This window comes from Salvelinus fontinalis, chromosome 19 (assembly GCF_029448725.1).
Source record: "Salvelinus fontinalis isolate EN_2023a chromosome 19, ASM2944872v1, whole genome shotgun sequence".
NCBI lineage: Eukaryota > Metazoa > Chordata > Actinopteri > Salmoniformes > Salmonidae > Salvelinus > Salvelinus fontinalis.
The window spans coordinates 4407018-4428049 of NC_074683.1; the positions used below are offsets into that span (position 1 = coordinate 4407018).

Below are 21032 nucleotides of genomic sequence, written 5' to 3' on the forward strand. Positions count from 1 at the left end.
TCTGTAAATAAAAGTGAAACCTCAGTTCAGAGAAACACAGGACAGCTGGGACATTAGCTAGTAGCTGTGGCGATAAACTATACAGCCTGTGCCTTCAAGCAAGGTTACTCTGCAGATTATACATTATGCAGACACACTCTCCGGCCCTCAAACTTAGACAGTCCATCATCATTAATGCAAAATGCATGATCATCATCCTGGACTGAGTAAATGGTAAAACAGTAAATAATCAAACATTATTTAATACAACCAAACATGGTCCAGGAGAGTTTTTGGTATAAATTATGCAATTATTGTGACAAATAGGTTGTAGAGAAAGCAGGAGAAAGCCCTCGCTCACTGTAAGCAGAACATTACTTGGCTTTAGAGAACAATGTTTTTTAATTGATAATTGAAATGGACCTTTACTTTGTATAACAATCGTTATGAGAATAATAAAGGAGACAATAATCAACTTCAGGTTGCAACATTTTTTACTTTTAATATGTTATGGTAGTGCTGACAAAAATAAGAGGAAAGTACTCAGTGAACATGTGCAAAGGTTCATAATGTCGGATTCAGCAAATGAAAAATATCGACGTCATAATGGACTGTATCATATAATGTAATTTCTTGTCTTGCGCAGTGATTTGTCTAGAGCTCTTTGTCACATAATATGTATCATGTGTAACATAATAATTCATACAAATAAATACAGACCTAATAGTGGTTCATCTACACATTACACCCCAAAAGGTGATAATCGATTTGTAAAAGTATACTTATCAAGTAATATCAGTTTATATACCCTTAGGTTCATATTCGTCTTCTCAGAGGCCTGAATATAACCACTTTTAAAAGTGTCATCATGATTAATAGAGTTTATTTGACTTTACATATCAAACAAAATATGCACAAGGCAAGGTTTTGTCACAGCAGTTCCCATTGGTTTGGGTCGAATAAACCCATGTCTCTTATGTATGGCTTTGAAATCGCTAATCATAACCGTGTTATGTTTACTTGTAGAGTGTTGTGAGTGAGTGACTCAGTCTGTTGACAATAGCACACATGGTGGTGGAGTGACGTGTCAATGCATTCACACTTTGGTCATCGGGGGAACTATCCAAAGCCGTTTCAGCTGCCTGGAGCAGACACACATAGTTCATGACGACCTCGTCCACCTTGGCTACCACCTCTCGCTGCCGGCTCTCAGGGCTCAAGCACTCCACCAGTGACATGCAGGCCTGTGTTAAGCAACAGACCGTGTGGAAACTGTGAGTCAGGGTGAGCAGGGTGTCCTGGGGGCTGCCTTGCACCAGGGCCATGTGATTGCAGGCGCTGCCCAGCTCTAGGGCCTCCATGGAGAGCAGCTGACTGAACCTCCACAGGTCGGACTCACTGACCTCTGACCTCTGGCCACCTCCCTGGCATACACCGGAGCGCACCAGGCCCATCATATCCAGGGCATCTCTCTGTGCATCTGAGAACCCCTGGGGGAGGGTGTAGGTCTTTCCCTTCAGTAAGTTCACACGGCTCAGCTTCACTCCCAGGCTCATGCCACTCACAGTCACACCACTGGCCATGTTGAGCTGTTCAGCCACAGCGGAGGGTTCAGATCCAGAGGCGTACAAAGAGACTGTGTTCTCTGCATCAACACTGGGGCTGGTAGGGAGTGACTGTCCCTTCTGAACACCAGAGAATGACTGGGAGGTGGGGCTTTCTCCTGCTCCACCTCCGACTTCATCGTCATCGTCATCATCATCATCAGTGTTGGTCTTCCTCTTGGGGAAGCAGTGTGTGAAGGGCCCATGGCACCTCATCCAGGTGCTTCTGTCCAGTCTGGGTAGTGGCACGGCTTGGAGCTGCTTGGCATCCAATGACGCTGGCAACATGATAGAGGAGCCTCTGAAGAGCCTCCTGCCAGAGGACTGAGAGCTAAATGATCTAACAGACGATACTGATCCCTGGGACAAGGACAAGCTCTTGGAAAGTGTCTTGGAAAAAGCAAATCTCCTCTGTGGCTTGGAGGGGTCGTCGGGTGACTGGACTCTCTGGGCACTCCTCCCACTCAGCGTGGCTTTGGTTTTCTCCAACAGCGCTTCGAGGCTCCTGGAGCCCGGCGTGATGCTGCTCCAGCTCCTTCTCAGCATCCGACCCCTTTGCTGCAGTGGCTTCCTGAGGCTGCCTGTGATAGGGTCACATGGGTTTAAGCTTGAAGGGAAAGCCTGGGCGCGGCATGGGATGGGCTCAGTGCAGGGGCATCCCTGCTGCTTTGTGGCACTGGGCACACTGGACTCTGTGCTGCTGCTACTGGTTAATGATGGTGGCGAGGTGGTGGTGGCGGCTGCGTTGACCTCGTTGGAGAGAGCAGAGGAGTAGTCTTCCCCTGCAGCCGTCTCGAGCTGGGTGCAAGCTACACTAGGGGGAGCAGAAAATCAAATAGAATCGTTAAGCATCTCCCTGACAACATGGTGCGTTGCTTTGATCTATAACCCTTTCCTGTTTTCATTAGAGGACTTTTTAGTAAAATGTTGCTCTAATTGTCCTTTCATAACAGAGAGTGGGGTAAAATAGAATAAAGGTGCATTTCAGCACTTTTATCAGATCTCCGTGCAGCAAGTGTTACATAATGAACCAGTACACAGCTGTATTTCTTATACCAATCGCATCCTCTACACATGTATGGACTGTTGCATGTCCTTAGCTAGTGACATGCTTGTAATTGTCTTCTGTCTGAATGGATAATGCTACTCTGACACCATGATGCATATCCTAATCCCCAGCTAGTGAATAATTTATCAACAGCCTCAATGTGCTCCTGGAATTGTGTTTACCATTTAAGCGCACAGACGTCAAAGGAAAAGACCGCTCTATTTAGTTTTACCTGTGGTTTCTTTTATCTTAGGCATCCGGTGGCAGCCATCTCCTCGTATGGTACCGAATCCAGGCTCGGCACTGGTGGCTGCGTGGATCTTCCTCAGCATGGTGGGGTCTATGGTCTGATGTCTAGCCTTGCCCTGCTGTGTCCCCTGGCCTTGGGTGCCATAGGCCTTCTCCTCCCCACTAATATAGCCCAGCCCCTTGAGGGAAGACTCTGAGAGTAGGTGCATGTTTTCTCCAGTGCAGAGGGGAGAGTCCATGGGAGTGACACAGCTACTGCTTCCTGAACTGCAGCCAGCATCTATAGAGGAGCACTGGGAGCTCTGGAGGGAGTGGACACCCTCGCTGCCCTGTAACAATGACATGCGCTTACTCAGGTGATACTCGTGTAACCGTGTGACATCCTGCTCGGTCGAGGGAACTCTCGTCTGCTGCTGCTGTGGGTCGCTGCTGGGTAAATTGGCTTCCTCAGTACTGTGGGGGACTTCGGCGGGGGAGTGGGAATGAGAGTCTAGTTGCAGGCTTCTCTCATTTGAGTCCTGCTTGTCTCCCTTAATTGTTCCCCTATCAGAGTGCGAGGCTTGTGAATCACTCACACAGTCTGGGGAAAGATTGTCCGCCATTTTGTTTTCAGGAGGTCGGTGATATCTTGGGGGCTTCTCTCGATACGGATAGGGTGTTCGCCCCAATTCAAATTGGTTCATGTATGGAGGTTCCCTTAGAATAGCATTATATTTGGGTGGGTCTGAATTATATTTGGGTGGATCCCCTCTATTTGAGTTCTGGATGTTGCTGTGTCGATTTTCTGTTGAGTCATCGTTATCTCCCTGAATCCTGCATTCTGTGTCACTCAGCTTCCCCGGCTGCTTTCTCATCACAGAGCCCATGTGCAGTTTGTTGAAATAGTTGGTGAGGGACTTGGTCTCCATGGTCTCTGGCTCCATCTCTCCCCCATCTGAGTGGAGGATCTGGGTGGAGGACACAGCTGAGGACTTGGCTCCCTCCTCCTCCCCGCCACCCTCCCAGGTCTCCTGAGGGTTCTGCTGTATGGCCAGGGCTACCTTTCCTTCACAAGGTGTTTTGGGGAACTCTGTTTTCTCCTCAGTCAGAGGGTGGTAGCCCTCAGCAGTGGCCACATACAGTCTCAAATGGGTTTCAGAGAGTTTCTGGGCAGCGACCAGCTCTGAACTCTCCGTCATCTCTGAGGAGTTAGTCTCGTTGCCAGAGTCCGATGAGGACTCGGGGCTAAAGGCCCTTGATATTTGTACACCTGTGTGCCACAGAGAGACAGACATTTTATTAACACATTTTACCTGAGGCATCTTAGAGATATTATTAAAAAAAGCACACAATTCATTGATACAAAGAGTATGAAAGCTGTGAGTTGAAACACATTGGTGCGACTGATCATAAATGATAAAAAAAGAAAGAAATAATCCACAAAACAACAAAACAACCAAAAAAGGACTGGAACCAAAAATGAGTGAAATACAGGAAATGTTTTATGTTCAAAAGGAATGAAACAATGCGCACACTAAATGGAAACATAGAACAAAATGTTTTTTTTATTGAAAAATCAACAACAACAAATCTAAAAGTTAATGGCTGGAACATCCGCGTGGTGTTAATGAATAAACGTTACAATAGTGTAAGAAGAAGAACCTGTGCTATTTTCTGACTGTGGGTGTGGGCTCTGCTCCTCAGAAGCCGCAAGGGCCTCCAGTGCCTGTAAGGTGGACACCACAGCATCGTCCAGGGCTCCCTCTATCTCTGGGCCCTCCTCCCCCTGTGTGGGGACTGAGTCTATGAGGGATACAGGGATATCGTCACGGGTCCCCTGGCCCTTTCTGACATGCCCCTGGGCCCCTCCGTGCTGCTCATCCTCATCAAAGCTGTCCCTAAAGCCTGGGGGCGGGGCTGCGATGGCCAGGTTGAGGGAGTGAAGCAATACATCCTCGTTATCCTCCTCGTCTTTACCCTCTGGCGGCGGGGGCAGGGAGGTCAGGTCGATGATGTCATCGCTGGACCCAGAGAACGAGAGGAAGGTGGCCTTGTCCAGATCCCCCATCAGCCCCATGTCCTCCTCGCAGCTGATGTCATCCTCGTCCTCGTCGGCGTCCGTGGTGTCGGCGTAGCAGATGTCGTGCAGCAGCGGCTCCTCAATGCACTCGGTGTTGCCGAAGATTTTGGCGCCGTACGGATAGCCCTCCCCGTCCATCCCCATGGGATCCTTGCTCTTGTAGTCCTCCTCTAGTCGCTCATACATGGGGCTGTGGTCGTGTAGAACCTCTGGGACTTCGTCCATCAGCCTCTGGTAGCCAAGGTTCTGGGGGTTCACACTGTCTAACGGGGGATCCCCGAAGATGAAGGAGACCTTGGCACTGCGGGGGGAGTCCTGGGCTTTGGGTCTGGGGGCACAGAGGTAGGGCTGGGGGTGTGTTGGGCCTCTGGTCCCCCCTCTGGTATCTACCCTCTCTGCCATGTGCATGTTGTTCTGGGGCGGCTGCTGGATCTCAGTGATATAGACAGGGGACATGTCACTCTCACTCCTCCCATGGTCCATGCAGTCTGAGTCTCTGTTGGAGGAGGGCTCCCTGGACGTACAGCGCTGGTTGTTGTGGTGCTCCTCACACCCTCTAAAGGAGGTGCTGTACGCCCACTCTATAGCTTGATAGTTCTGCTTTACTCTGCAGTCATGGCCTGAGAAGGAACCAAAGAGCGGTTGATAATCCCGTTTCTGTAATATCAGTGATGCTAATGTATCAACTTACAGTATAGTTGGCTTTTGAAAACAACGGAACTGTTTAGAGTCTAGACTCACCGGTGTCTGCATTCCCTGTTTTTGCCATGTTGAAGATGGAACGGCGAGAGTCCACTAGTAGTCTGTAGTATCCAGCAGTCAAACAGGCCAGATTCATCGCATCAGTGGACTCCATTAGCAGAGTGATGGGCTGGAGAATAGGGAGATAAGAGGACGACAACGAACACATTTACAAATGAACACACTGTTCTCATTGAGCATTCATTTCCCTGTATAATGTTATTGCAGAAAATGCTATTATATAGCTTATTAAATCATGTTAGATGTCAACTCATTGCATTGATCGTCATGATCATATCACATCCAGTCCCTTTTGAAGATATGTTTGATTTCACCTTCACATCCAGAACATGTAGCTCTACCCTGACGTTCTTCTCGTCCTCTGTGTACATCTCGATACGGTTGACGTGGCTGAAGTCCGCCAGCAGCGCCACCAGGTTAGTCTTGGTGTTGATCACATGACTGATGCCATACCTTGGACCAACTAGCAGGGTTACCTCTGTGTGCTTCTCTCCTTGCTGTGTGCATTGAGCAGAGGGGAAACAATTGAAACACAATACACATGAACTCGTTAATGAGATATGATATTCTGATATTTTGTGTCTTGTTATTCAAATAGTTTGAGCTCAGAAAAAAAAAGAGGTAGTTATTTACCAGCAGTATAGATTTAAAAACCCGCCCTCCGTACAGTCGCAGGTCACTGAGATACTTCAGATAGTGGACCTTGGCCTGTAATGCTGACAGCTGAAAGAGAACATGAGCAATTTAGGCTATTGACAATATGAATGTGCACAGGGAATTCTTCTACAATGAAACTGGCGCTGTGATTAGTCACATTGACACGTTACATTATCTAACAGTGGGAAATTTACGAGAGCATGACAATTTATGATACAGGAGAGATAGAGGGAGGGAGAATAAAGGTACCTTTTTTCCAGGAGGTACCAGATTCTGGTTGGTTTTGAGAATGTGTGTTAGGGCTTTCTTGATGTTCTTCTCTTTCATGCTGGACAGTACTGCAGGAGGGAGAAACAGTGCCAAACCCCACTCCTTCCTGTAGAACAAGAAACACTGGTAACATAAGCTTTATGTACAACATAATTGAACAGCAGAATACATTCCTTCAGCGAACATCAATCACTTTATAAAGAGAGCATCCGTTGATTAACCAATAGGTAATCGATTATGATCAACATCCATATGAATTACCTGTGGTATTTACGACATAACAATCAGGGAGGAAATCTTTTCTGTATCTGAAATGGATGTCATTAGTTAATCTGACGTGGATGTGATTTGTTCTTTTCAGATTATTCTCAAGTAACTGAGTAAGTGTTGAGAGTCTGATGGTGTAAGGGCGTAAAAAGCCCAAAACACTGTGCTGCCAGATTGAACATGTGAGAAGATGCAGGTCCATGTGTGAACTTTAGGAGACCAGACTAGACATTGGACCTGGTCCATACTGACTTGGTGGTGGTGCAGCAGTGTTATATTATATGCCATTTAGCAGACGCTTTTATCCAAAGCAACTTGCACGCATGCATACATGTTATGTAGCCTATTGGTGGTCCCGGGAATCGATCCTACTATTCTAGCGTTGCAAGCGCCATGCTCTACTTACTGAGCTACAGAGAAAACACAAGCCACTCACTCAATGTATTTGAGCGAGACTTTCTGTGACTGCTTGGTGTTGATGGTGAGGATGTACATCTGCAGGGCAGCCAGACGCAGGGCCGTGTCGTATTTCAGCTCTGACCCAAATCTCTCCAGCACCACGTCATTACAGCTCTGAACGAAGAGAGGAGGAAAGGATAGGAGAGGAAGAGAGGAGGAGAGAAGGTTAAACTGGTTGGTCTATTGTTACTGAGCATAATGCAGTTATTGTGTTGGGCTCCAAGTCAACACTAGGTCATTTACATTTTTCTATGCTAATGTTTCTATATGAAATCTTACCAAATGCTTATCAATGAATATCATACAAAATTGTTGATTACACAATCAACATAATCATTTGTTAATCAGGCAGTGTTGTCTTCCATGTTCTGTGAATCACCTGAACATAGAGGTATTCAAACGCCACTGCATCTCTCCTGAGCAGGTCAACGGGGTCCTTTGGGACAAAGCTGATGCGGAAGAAGCATTTCATCTTGTGTGCCCCTGGTCTCTGTGTCACCTAGGACAACAGGCGAGGACACGGAATTAACATTTAGTGATGAGATGTCATGAATAATGAATAATGGATTAAAAAGAACTGCAAAAAAAAAAAAAAAAAAAAAAAAAACACTAAATAGTCGTAAAATATATATCCTCATTTGTATGCATACAGAAACAACATCAATGTTACAAAAATGTATAAACCATAATGATAATAATAAAATACGTAAAACAACAATGGGAAAAAGGTGTAAAACAATATTCCTGACCCATTATGATCATTTCAATCTACAGTCTGTCTTATGGAGGGTCTGCATTGTGCTCTACATTACCCTACACTCATTCTGTTCACATACAATCATTTAATCACATGCCCACCACCACCCAATTCCCACTTGCTATGAACGAACGTGGGTCATATTTGATTGCACTGTAACTGTAACTGAATGAGGGCCTAATATTGTCTATCTGTCGTCTACCCGGGTGTGAGGCTGCTCACCCCACTGTATTAACCCCACAACGTCTCACCTGAGTTAACATCTCCTGCTCGTGGAGAATCATGAGTTTGCTGGCCGAGCCCTCGTGTCTGTGCTCCAGCATCAGCGAGAAGTGTTCAATACTCTTAACGGAGAGCTTCTCTTGCAGGGTCAAGATGACATCCTTTCACAAAGACAGAAGAGACATTCCTTATTAATATGGCACGTGCCAGGAACGTGCACAGCAAGGCTGCAGCATAGGGGACCACCGTGTGAGGGACTGAGGTGTGAAGAGAGGAGAGGAGAAAAGCTGTGTAAAGCACTCATTTGCATTACAGATATTGTAGGTGTAGCTAAAAATGTAAAAATTCTTAAGCAAACAATTTGATTATTGAATACTGCATATCCTAGAAAGATTATGGAAAAGAAATGTTTTTTTCTCTCAATAAAACCTATTCAAAATGTAGGATTTTTCACATTCATAAGCACAAATATAGGGTGCGTAACTTGACATTAAATGTCAGCTGCATTACATAAAATGACACAGATTAAACAGCACACTTTGGAGATGTTTTGTGTAGGAACACCATGAGAAAAAAGTGCTGGCCTACTTCTTCGTGCATAACACTTAAATGAAGTTACAGCTCACTTGCCTTTGTGGGAGTGCTGTGTGTAATGCACATTTAGACACCTGAATCATAAGTAAGGATAATACAGTATGCTACAGTGATCAAAGAAATGAACTATTCTGTAAGTGGCCTATGAATGATGCAAGGTTAAATTGAAAAATCATTTTTTATCAATGTCCCCATTAAGATGTCTTAGTGAAGGGCAGGGTGTACCTTAATGGATGTGTTACTGTCAAACTTGAAGGATTTGGTCTGTCCGTTCTCCAGGTACACCTTCAGAACATTTGGCATGAAGAGTAGAGAGTTGTCCTTCACAGATTCCTGTAAATGAGAAGAAAATGGTGATAATTACAGCCTTTTAATAGATCAGTAGGCTACACTACACTGTTAAATGGTCACAGTAAGCGTTTAGAGGGGTACATATTGGCAGGTAGCCTAGAAATTAGCGGGTTGGGCCAGCAACCCAATGGTTGATGGTTCAAATACTCAAGCTGATAAAGGTAAAAAATCTGTCAATGTGCCTTTGAGCAAAGTACTTAGCCCCAATTTGCTCCAGGGGTGTTGCACTACTATGGCTGACCCTGTAAAACAACACATTTCACTGCACCTAAACATATTTTGTTTTACATAATGAGAAAACAATGTGTAATGGCAAGTAATGGCAATGGAAAGAAGAACACGACTGGCATCCAATACAGTTTAACAGTCCAACATATTTTGCAATATTAAAAGATTCAAGGTCAATATCATAGGTGCATACTTTTACCCTTTGGAAAACATTGGTATACAATAATATGAGACAGAGTGTGATGTAGTGTTGTAGAACACTACTGTTGTACTTACTGGGACCTGTCCATTAATGATGACCTCCTCTGCAAAGCGGACTTTCACTGGATTAGACTTTAACTTGGCCTTCTTGGCTGCACTGATGAACGCAGATTTGGGAGACTGGGGGGGTTGAATAAAAAAACACAGTTGGCAACAGCCATTCCCCCGTGGCGGGAGAAGAATGTTCCATTTACACTATCCCATCCTCATCCCACTACCATTAACACTAGTGTTTTCATTCAATTCCCCTTATTGTAATACATTAATATGATTAGAGATGCTATAAGGGCGTGTAGTGGAAGGACTGGTGTCTGTGTCGTTGAGTCACAGCACAGCTATGTCTGATAAGTGAGAACAATTCAAGTTGGAATTAGAAGAGCCGGTTCTGCATGCATCTTATGGGATTCTGGAGCTCTCTATATCTGTTTTTTCTGCAAACCGAGGACATTTTCAAGATGAGCTTCTTCTCAAGTTGACGCCCTTTCCAGTAGAATAACATGTCAGGCTATTTCCCTTGAGACAGTCTTCATACAGGAAAATATCATTCGAAGAAATGAATGCTCAAATAACATAATTTTCAGAGCTGTGTGTGAAAATATGAAATGTAATATGTTTTACAAGTTCTGTGCGGTCTTTCTGGATGTAATTGCTACTTTTGTCATATATAAACCATTGTTGTTGAGTTGAAGTCTGAAATATGCTACCCAAAGCCAGGATACAACACATAATGATTTCTGCCAGAGTTCGAACTTACATGGTGATATTTCCGATTATTTGATATTCAAGTCATTGTCTATTTTGGTGGTGTTGGCACAAATCCATCTCATTGACCTATTTTATGAATCATAATATCACCGACATTCACAGTAGCTGTTATTGTGGCATTCTATCCATCCTCCCAGTTGCTAACAGCTGTCAGTGTGGCAGGTTGAGGTTCATCTGGGGTCTCATGCTAGGGGTTGTTGCTACCATGAGAGGACTTGGACAACTTTCAGTATTCAGTGTTTGGACTGAAATCCCTGTGAGTTAGCCAGGCGAACACTAAGCAGGTACCTCCCTGTTTTGACGCCAGCAGAGACATATGGCCACCTTTTTAAGTCTCGGATTGTCTTGGATCCACCGAGTCAACAGACACACAGTTCATTGGACTTCATATCCCAGAAGTTCGCTCTGAATTTTATCAATGGAAACCTTTAAAGATGGGATAATTGATACTTACTGGGTACGGTTGAACCACTGTCAAAACAATGGATTCCTTGCAGCTCCTACAGAGAAGGAACACAACACAAACAAGTCAAAGAAAACATAATTAAACTGTAGATTAAAAAGGTAAATGTGTCATATTCATGTCAGCGGAAGACGATTAATCAGGCCTGAGTCAGGCATTGTTTCTCCTATACAGTGAGCAGATTCTGACTGCTGAAGTAAGCCCATGAAGAAGGTCTAACAACATGAGCAATCTATTCTAGCCATGCATCAAGCCTGGCTGTTACTCCTGTAATGAAACAGTAGTTTACTGCTGAGATGGAGCCCAGCACACTGACTCAAGGCCAGGGGAGCAGTGATGGACTGGACTCCTTATGAACATATTTCACTGCACTAATCTACTGTACAGACTCACTCCACAGTCCACAGCATGTAGGTCATATGGCCGTTCAGCCACTCATTCACTCACTCACCTGAGTCAAGCATATAATAAGACACATAGAAATAATTCACACTGGTATATAGTTGGACGCGCATGGTGCAGATGTGGGCAAAATACTCTACCCCATTACCCCACACTATCTGGGTATTTCTGGCATTGATATTGAATCTATACATAGAGCATTATCTTTCACTGCAGGTTTTTGTTTTTGTTAGTTAACCAATTAAAACCGGGTGTCTCATTCATATAGACATTTACTGTCTATTGTCATGACTCACGAGTCATGGAAATTACTCAGCAAGGCAAGGCACACACAGCTTGACATTACAATGTTTCAGGAAAGAAATGACCAAATGACTTCCTATGCATCCATGAATCCCATGTAAACTCAGTAGGGATACTGTATGTATGTTAGAGACATTGAGTTCCTGTACCTGACGAGGTCGATGACCCTCTCTCTGGGGGCGGAGCTAACCGGCTCATCGTTAATCATGACGATCTCGTCTCCTGGGGTCAGTCTGCCCTCAGAGGGACCTCCTACCAAGACACAGGGAACCACAGGGCATTGGTACCAATTACAAAGTTTCTAGCTAGTAATTATTCTTTGTTTTCTGGATTCATTGTACTCTTTAGGCGTAAGGTTGGCTAATTTATAAAGTACCCTGAAATGCATGGTTTATAAATCAAATGTGGCCTTTCATTGGTTATCATCACCGATTGGTCGCCATCTTTTGTCATCTGGTCACCATTGGATATACAGTAACACATCTTACTTCCTGTTGATTAATGGCTATGTGTGGAGCTGTGGTTATTAATGGTGACATGATTGGTTTACAGGTGGGCTGGTATGTTTACCTGGTGTGACTGACCGGACCACCACAGGTTTCTCACTGCCTGCCACAAAGCCAAAGCCCAGGACTGGATCTCGTCTCATCTCCACCTTGCGGGGGGCTGGAGGTACAAACTTGTCCCCGTCCTGACGAACCTCCTCCAGGGAGCTGCTTTGGGACACGTGGCTGGGAGAATGAAGAGGGAAGGGGACAACCATAAGTCCAACAGGTCACTAACAGGTCACCAACAGGTCACTGATAGTGTCACTACAAGACTGAACACCAACAACTCTATTTTTACCATTGGTACTGGTATCAACCTTGTATGTAGTGTATATTTTCATGTGTACTTGTTTTATTGTATTTGATTTCTTGTGTGTCATTTTTTTATTTGACTTAGTAGTATTGCATTGTTGACTAAGAGCTTACAAGCAGGCATTTCACTGTACTGTTTATAACTGCTGTATCCTGTGTACGTGACAAATAACCTTACATTTTATTTGACCTTTCTTCTTTAAAATGGAGATGTGATTCAGTATATCCAAAATGGGCCAAAAGGTGTTAAAAATTAATTTAACAAAATATGTAAAAAAAAATAAAAAAAAATCATAAAGCATTACAAATGAATATATATGAAATACTGCTGTAACTTTGGCTAGTTTCTTCCATAAATCTGAAACATACAGTAGGAGTACAGCAGTAAATGTCATGCTCTTAGATATGAACCAACTGGATGTTTCCTAGTCTATTAAGTTCCTTAAACGTTCAAAGCTGAAAAGTAGCATTTAGTCTGAAATTACAAACTACTGCCATGCCTCAAAATAGAACACGTGGGCGATGACAATCTAGCTGTGATTATATCTTCATGCAGCCTCACTTTCACGCTTATCAAGAAAATCTCAAACTAAACACATGCGCACATACTAATGCAGATAACCCACTGGGCAAAAACTGGTTGAATCAAAGTTATTTCAACGTAATTTGCCGACGTATTGTGACATGGAGTCTATGTTGAAAATACATAGGATTGGAAAAAATTCAAATTTTATCTTCTGCTTGGACAGTTTCAACTGTGCAACTGATTTAGTCGACAAGGTAACAAATTATATGCTGGATTCACATCTCCTCAACCACAAATAAAACCAAAAAGAAAAGTTAAAGAATGGGATTAAGCCAGTGGCACAGATGGATCTATCCAAGCTCCTTTGAATGTTGATAGTTGGTTGTGTTGTCAACCAAACACAATTCAATATTACTTTTGTAATACAGTAAATAACCTAAAGTTAAGCCTATCTTACAAACTAATGTAACATTCAACCTTAAAATGAGTAACAAATCCATGAGAACATTTCAAAGTTACTGTAACTATACATTTCTTCTTAATCAAAGCCTGCATGTTCAAAATAGCATGCATAGGTTGCAGGTCTGTGAAGATCTTCATATTTAAAAATATATATATATTTGTTTAAAAGTTTATTTAACTAGGCAAGTCAGCTAAGAACAAATTCTTATTTACAATGACGGCCTACCAAAGGGCAAAAGGCCTCCTGTTGGGGCGAGGGCTGGGATTAAAAATACAATTTAAATATAGGACAAAACACACATCATGACAAGAGGGACACCACAACACTACATAAAGAGAGACCTAAGACAACAACAGCATGGCAGCAACACATGAAAACACATCATGGTAACAACACAACATGACAACAACATGGTAGCAACACAACATGGTAGCAGCACAACATGGCAACAATGTGGTAGCAACACAACATGGCAGCAGCACAACATGGCAGCAGCACAAAACATGGTACAAACATTATTGGGCATAGACAACAGCACACAAAGGGCAAGAATGTAGAGACAACAATACATCACACAAAGCAGCCACAACTGTCAGTAAGAGTGTCCATGATTGAGTCTTTGAATGAATTACATTTTTTATTTAACTAGGCAAGCCAGTTAAGAACAAATTCTTATTTACAATGACGGCCTACGCCGGCCAAACCCAGATGACGCTGGGCCAATTGTGCGCCACCCTATGGGACTCCCAATCACGGCCGGTTATGATACAGCCTGGATTTGAACCAGGGTGTCTTTAGTGACATCTCTAGCACGGAGGTGCAGTGCTTTAGACAGCAGCACCACTCAGGAGCCCGGGAGATGGAGATAAAACGGTCCAGTTTGAGTGCTTTTTGAGGCTCGTTCCAGCTGCAGGGAACTGAAGAGAAGAGACCCAGGGATGTGTGTGCTTTGGGGACCTTTAACATAATGAGACTGGCAGAATGGGTATTGTATGTGGAGGATGAGGGCTGCAGTAGGTATCTCAGATAGGGGGGAGGGAAGTCTAGAGGGTTTTATAAATAAGCATCAACCAGTGGGTCTTGCGACGGGTATACATAGATGACCAGTTTACGGAGTATTATAGAGTGCTATAGAGTAATTGCTGTAATAATCTGTGCAGAATCTCGAAGGGCATTGATCGCTTGCGCTATGTACTTTTAATGTAATCTCAACTGCAATCCAGGTCATTTGGTTCTGCTATTAGATGAAGCACAGTAATAACACATTAATTTGTTGTATACATTTAAAAAAAGATCTGACATTGTATTTCCATTTGATCTTTGTTGTGCCTTTAAATGGTTGAAAGCACAGTAATAAGCATTTGGATGACAACTAAACCAAAAATTAGACATTGTTTTTTCATTGGAATTTGGTTGTGCCTTTAGATGTTTTAAAGCATTGGAAATTTGAAGGGCCAAGTCCTGAGGTTCAAACAGAAACAGACTGGCTTCATGTTGGACCTGTGGAACCACTGTGGCTGGCCAACCTGTCACTGATACCTGTTAGTCTGTTGCCCGACACTCCTCAGTCTGAACCCCGATCACCCTTCTCATTTGAACTAGTCAACATTGACTTTAATTTGGGATATTCCAACATCTATGTAAATAGACTGCAATTCAATTAGACTATCATGTTAACTGTGTTAATAAGTGTATTTATTGATCATATACAGTAGATCAATTAACCAAACTATAATATCCTTTACACAACATAAAAGGTCAACAAAACTGTTTATGTACCAATTTGTAGCTTTGCATCTCCTCTGTATGTTCCTCCAGTTTTTCCTTATCTAGTATCTCTCCCTTCTCCAGCAGCAGAACTGTAGCACCAGAGGCAGCAGTAGCAACTCTTCCCATGGTTGCCACTGTGTTGGGTAATTAGGCCTGTGGGCTGACTGGGGAGCCAGTGTGTAATTCACAGTCATTCCTGACACATGTTCCATTCGTCACTTAATACCCACAATTAATCTTTCAAGGCACTGAGCGAGGGCAGGGAAGGTGCAGGCAGGGGCTTCTTGACATTTACACGGAGGCCTATGGTAACAGACACACAGACATCTTCTTACTGACATTTGAAACACATTGTGAGTAATGTTATATGGTTGATTCCCTTGGTTTTGGGTTGCAATAAAACATATCATATTGCTAAGGTGCCACTGAGACAAAGTCACTTTTGGATTTGTGATGTTGGTTTCACCACTTATACATGACAACCACAACAGATTGTGTGCAGTGGAAAAACATATGGACATCTGCAACCAGGAAGTGTGCTGTCTCATCTCCAACCACGGCCACCTGCTAGAGATGGCCCGCCTCCCAACGTACTGACAGCCCTCTCAGCTAGCACATTTAGTTCCTTGGAAGTTGTGTGAACGTATGTTTTTGGTTTCACATTGGTTGTTGGAATAAAGCCATACGTTTCCTCTGCTCTCCTCTCCCAAGGACATAGTCATATTCATAGAGTATGCAATGTCGGTCATTTAGTATGCATGGAAAGGGTACACCCTGATGGTCAGTGTAAAGCAATGCATTTCCTTCTCCATCCACATGAGCTTCTATGCGTCCTCCACATGCTCCATGATCTATCTCACTTGTTTACAATAGGAAAAGTGAATGGGAACAGAAGTTTGACGTTTTCTCTCGTGTCTTCTTATTTAAACAACAACAAAAATTGATAAAATCAAAGCCCTTCTTAGATCAGCTGATATCTCAAAGTACTGTACAGAAACCCAGCCTAAAACCCCAAACAGCAAGCAATGCAGGTGTAGAAGCAATGCAGGTGTAGAACCATCCCATAGTTGGGATGGTCCGGTTTGGAGCGAGCGGTCGCATTTGCATTCGCTCTGCAGGTAGTATAAATTTTCATTTCATTTTCATTACATTTCATTATAGTACAACGGTTTAATTTGTCTAACCTTAGCAATTTCTTCTTAGCTAGCTACTTAGCCGTCTGTGTATAAAAGATAATTGCGTAATTATCGTATTCCGTCGTCTATCGTAGTCCACACTGCTATCTGCCCAGCAGCTAGCAAACGTCCACCGTCTACCGAATAGTAGTATAAACTTTTCATTACATTTCATTATAGTACAACGGTCTGATTTTCATTTTCACTACAGTACAACGGTTTGATTTGTTTGATCTTAGCTAGCTACATAGCCGTCTTTGCATCAAACATAATTGTGTAGTTATTGAGGTTCGCCAGCCAGCTATTTTCGCCCTAACGTAACGCAACGTAGCCAAACACTGCTAGCTAGCCAGCTTGCCACCGAATAGCAGCATTGTAGAAACGAGTGCATTACAACGGAACGACTTGATCAGTGTAGTGTTGGCTGACTACACAGTTGTCTTTGCTATCTTTGATTTGTATTTGTTCGATCTTAGCTAGCTACTTAGCTGGCTACATAGCCGTCTTTGTATCGGTGATAATTGTGTAGTTATCAAGGTTCGCTGAGGTTCGCTAGCCAGGTATTCTCGCCCTAACGTAACGTAGTCAACCCTGCTAGCTAGCCAGCTAGCCACCGATTAGCAGCACTGTAGAAACGATTACATTACAACGGAACGACTTGACTTGTGTAGTGTTAGCTAGCTACATAGTTTTCTTTGCTATCTTTTTATCTAAGATAATTGTGTAGCCTTGAGTAATTATCGGTTAGCTAGCCAGCTATTTTTCGCCTGCCGCGCTGCCGTCCTCCTACCTAGCCAACACTGCTAGCTAGCCAACTTCTACCGAATAGCAGCACTGTAGAAACTTACATTACAACGGAACGACTTGATTAGCGTAGTGTTAGCTAGTTGTCTTTCCTGTCCTTGTATCCATGATAATTGTGTAGTTTAGAGAAATTTAGTGAAATTGTCGAGGTTACCTAGCCAGCTTCACTTTCAACAACGTAGCCACTGCTAGCCAGGCTACTTCACCAGCCAGCAGTACTATATCATTTTAGTCAATAAGATCTTGTATTTTATTCTTATTTTTTGCAACGTAAGCTTAACTTTCTGAACATTCGAGACGTGTAGCCCACTTGTCATTCTAATCTCCTTTGCATTAGCGTAGCCTCTTCTGTAGCCTGTCAACCATGTGTCTGTCTATCCCTGTTCTCTCCTCTCTGCACAGACCATACAAACGCTTCACACCGCGTGGCCGCGCCCACCCTAACCTGGTGGTCCCAGCCCGCACGACCCACGTGGAGTTCCAGGTCTCCGGTAGCCTCTGGAACTGCCGATCTGCGGCCAACAAGGCAGAGCTCATCTCAGCCTATGCGTCCCTCCAGTCCCTCGACTTCCTGGCACTGACGGAAACATGGCTCACCACAGATAACACTGCTACTCCTACTGCTCTCTCTTCGTCTGCCCACGTGTTCTCGCACACCCCGAGACCTTCTGGTCAGCGGGGTGGTGGCACCGGGATCCTCATCTCTCCCAAGTGGTCATTCTCTCTTTCTCCCCTTACCCATCTGTCTATCGCCTCCTTTGAATTCCATGCTGTCACAGTTACCAGCCCTTTCAAGCTTAACATCCTTATCATTTATCGCCCTCCAGGTTCCCTTGGAGAGTTCATCAATGAGCTTGATGCCTTGATAAGCTCCTTTCCTGAGGACGGCTCACCTCTCACAGTTCTGGGTGACTTTAACCTCCCCATGTCTACCTTTGACTCATTCCTCTCTGCCTCCTTCTTTCCACTCCTCTCCTCTTTTGACCTCACCCTCTCACCTTCCCCCCCTACTCACAAGGCAGGCAATACGCTTGACCTCATCTTTACTAGATGCTGTTCTTCCACTAACCTCATTGCAACTCCCCTCCAAGTCTCCGACCACTACCTTGTATCCTTCTCCCTCTCGCTCTCATCCAACACTTCCCACACTGCCCCTACTCGGATGGTATCGCGCCGTCCCAACCTCCGCTCTCTCTCCCCCGCTACTCTCTCCTCTTCCATCCTATCATCTCTTCCCTCTGCCCAAACCTTCTCCAACCTATCTCCTGATTCTGCCTCCTCAACCCTCCTCTCCTCCCTTTCTGCATCCTTTGACTCTCTATGTCCCCTATCCTCCAGGCCGGCTCGGTCCTCCCTTCCCGCTCCGTGGCTCGACGACTCATTGCGAGCTCACAGAACAGGGCTCCGGGCAGCCGAGCGGAAATGGAGGAAAACTCGCCTCCCTGCGGACCTGGCATCCTTTCACTCCCTCCTCTCTACATTTTCCTCTTCTGTCTCTGCTGCTAAAGCCACTTTCTACCACTCTAAATTCCAAGCATCTGCCTCTAACCCTAGGAAGCTCTTTGCCACCTTCTCCTCCCTCCTGAATCCTCCTCCCCCTCCCCCCCCCCCTCCTCCCTCTCTGCAGACGACTTCGTCAACCATTTTGAAAAGAAGGTCGACGACATCCGATCCTCGTTCGCTAAGTCAAACGACACCGCTGGTTCTGCTCACACTGCCCAACCCTGTGCTTTGACCTCTTTCTCCCCTCTCTCTCCAGATGAAATCTCGCGTCTTGTGACGGCCGGCCGCCCAACAACCTGCCCGCTTGACCCTATCCCCTCCTCTCTTCTCCAGACCATTTCCGGAGACCTTCTACCTTACCTCACCTCGCTCATCAACTCATCCTTGACCGCTGGCTACGTCCCTTCCGTCTTCAAGAGAGCGAGAGTTGCACCCCTTCTGAAAAAACCTACACTCGATCCCTCCGATGTCAACAACTACAGACCAGTATCCCTTCTTTCTTTTCTCTCCAAAACTCTTGAACGTGCCGTCCTTGGCCAGCTCTCCTGCTATCTCTCTCAGAATGACCTTCTTGATCCAAATCAGTCAGGTTTCAAGACTAGTCACTCAACTGAGACTGCTCTTCTCTGTATCACGGAGGCGCTCCGCACTGCTAAAGCTAACTCTCTCTCCTCTGCTCTCATCCTTCTAGACCTATCGGCTGCCTTCGATACTGTGAACCATCAGATCCTCCTCTCCACCCTCTCCGAGTTGGGCATCTCCGGCGCGGCCCACGCTTGGATTGCGTCCTACCTGACAGGTCGCTCCTACCAGGTGGCGTGGCGAGAATCTGTCTCCTCACCACGCGCTCTCACCACTGGTGTCCCCCAGGGCTCTGTTCTAGGCCCTCTCCTATTCTCGCTATACACCAAGTCACTTGGCTCTGTCATAACCTCACATGGTCTCTCCTATCATTGCTATGCAGACGACACACAATTAATCTTCTCCTTTCCCCCTTCTGATGACCAGGTGGCGAATCGCATCTCTGCATGTCTGGCAGACATATCAGTGTGGATGACGGATCACCACCTCAAGCTGAACCTCGGCAAGACGGAGCTGCTCTTCCTCCCGGGGAAGGACTGTCCGTTCCATGATCTCGCCATCACGGTTGACAACTCCATTGTGTCCTCCTCCCAGAGCGCTAAGAACCTTGGCGTGATCCTGGACAACACCCTGTCGTTCTCCACCAACATCAAGGCGGTGGCCCGTTCCTGTAGGTTCATGCTCTACAACATCCGCAGAGTACGACCCTGCCTCACACAGGAAGCGGCGCAGGTCCTAATCCAGGCACTTGTCATCTCCCGTCTGGATTACTGCAACTCGCTGCTGGCTGGGCTCCCTGCCTGTGCCATTAAACCCCTACAACTCATCCAGAACGCCGCAGCCCGTCTGGTGTTCAACCTTCCCAAGTTCTCTCACGTCACCCCGCTCCTCCGCTCTCTCCACTGGCTTCCAGTTGAAGCTCGCATCCGCTACAAGACCATGGTGCTTGCCTACGGAGCTGTGAGGGGAACGGCACCTCAGTACCTTCAGGCTCTGATCAGGCCCTACACCCAAACAAGGGCACTGCGTTCATCCACCTCTGGCCTGCTCGCCTCCCTACCACTGAGGAAGTACAGTTCCCGCTCAGCCCAGTCAAAACTGTTCGCTGCTCTGGCCCCCCAATGGTGGAACAAACTCCCTCACGACGCCAGGACAGCGGAGTCAATCACCACCTTCCGGAGACACCTGAAACCCCACCTCTTCAAGGAATACCTAGGATAAAGCAATCCTTCTGCCCCCCCCCCCCCTTAAAAGATCTGATGCACTATTGTAAAGTGGCTGTTCCACTGGATGTCATAAGGTGAATGCACCAATTTGTAAGTCGCTCTGGATAAGAGCGTCTGCTAAATGACTTAAATGTAAATGTAAATGTAAGCACGGTGGCTAGGAAAAACTCCCTTGAAAAGCCAAAACCTAGGAAGAAACCTAGAGAGGAACCAGGCTTTGAGGGGTGGCCAGTCCTCTTCTGGCTGTGCCGGGTGTAAATTTTTACCTAACATGGCCAAGATGTTCAAATGTTCATAAATGACCAGCAGGGTCAAATAATAATAATCACAGTAGTTGTCGAGGGTGCAACAGGTCAGCACCTCAGGAGTAAATGTCAGTTGGCTTTTCATAGCCGATCATTGAGAGTATCTCTGTAAAGACTG

The 21032-nt window shown here is 45.2% G+C and overlaps 1 protein-coding gene across 3 annotated transcripts in view; it reads right to left on the reverse strand.

The window, feature by feature from the left end:
- Positions 1–455: 455 nt before the first annotated feature.
- LOC129816189 (FERM and PDZ domain-containing protein 4-like) overlaps positions 456–21032 on the reverse strand; it is a 57240-nt gene continuing 36663 nt past the window's right edge. For 2 of the 3 annotated variants that reach the window (XM_055870428.1, XM_055870429.1), the window contains 15 exons: positions 12271–12431; positions 11850–11952; positions 10987–11032; positions 9783–9887; positions 9153–9260; positions 8363–8494; positions 7734–7853; positions 7332–7468; positions 6608–6734; positions 6335–6424; positions 6016–6198; positions 5681–5810; positions 4522–5559; positions 2864–4129; positions 456–2392 (listed from right to left, as the gene is read on the reverse strand). In XM_055870428.1, the coding sequence (XP_055726403.1) occupies positions 996–2392; positions 2864–4129; positions 4522–5559; positions 5681–5810; positions 6016–6198; positions 6335–6424; positions 6608–6734; positions 7332–7468; positions 7734–7853; positions 8363–8494; positions 9153–9260; positions 9783–9887; positions 10987–11032; positions 11850–11952; positions 12271–12431 (5143 nt within the window). In that variant the 3' untranslated portion in view covers positions 456–995. Of the gene's footprint in view, positions 2398–2863; positions 4130–4521; positions 5560–5680; positions 5811–6015; positions 6199–6334; positions 6425–6607; positions 6735–7331; positions 7469–7733; positions 7854–8362; positions 8495–9152; positions 9261–9782; positions 9888–10986; positions 11033–11849; positions 11953–12270; positions 12432–21032 lie in introns of all 3 variants that reach the window. The other variant, XM_055870430.1, reaches the window with a different exon arrangement.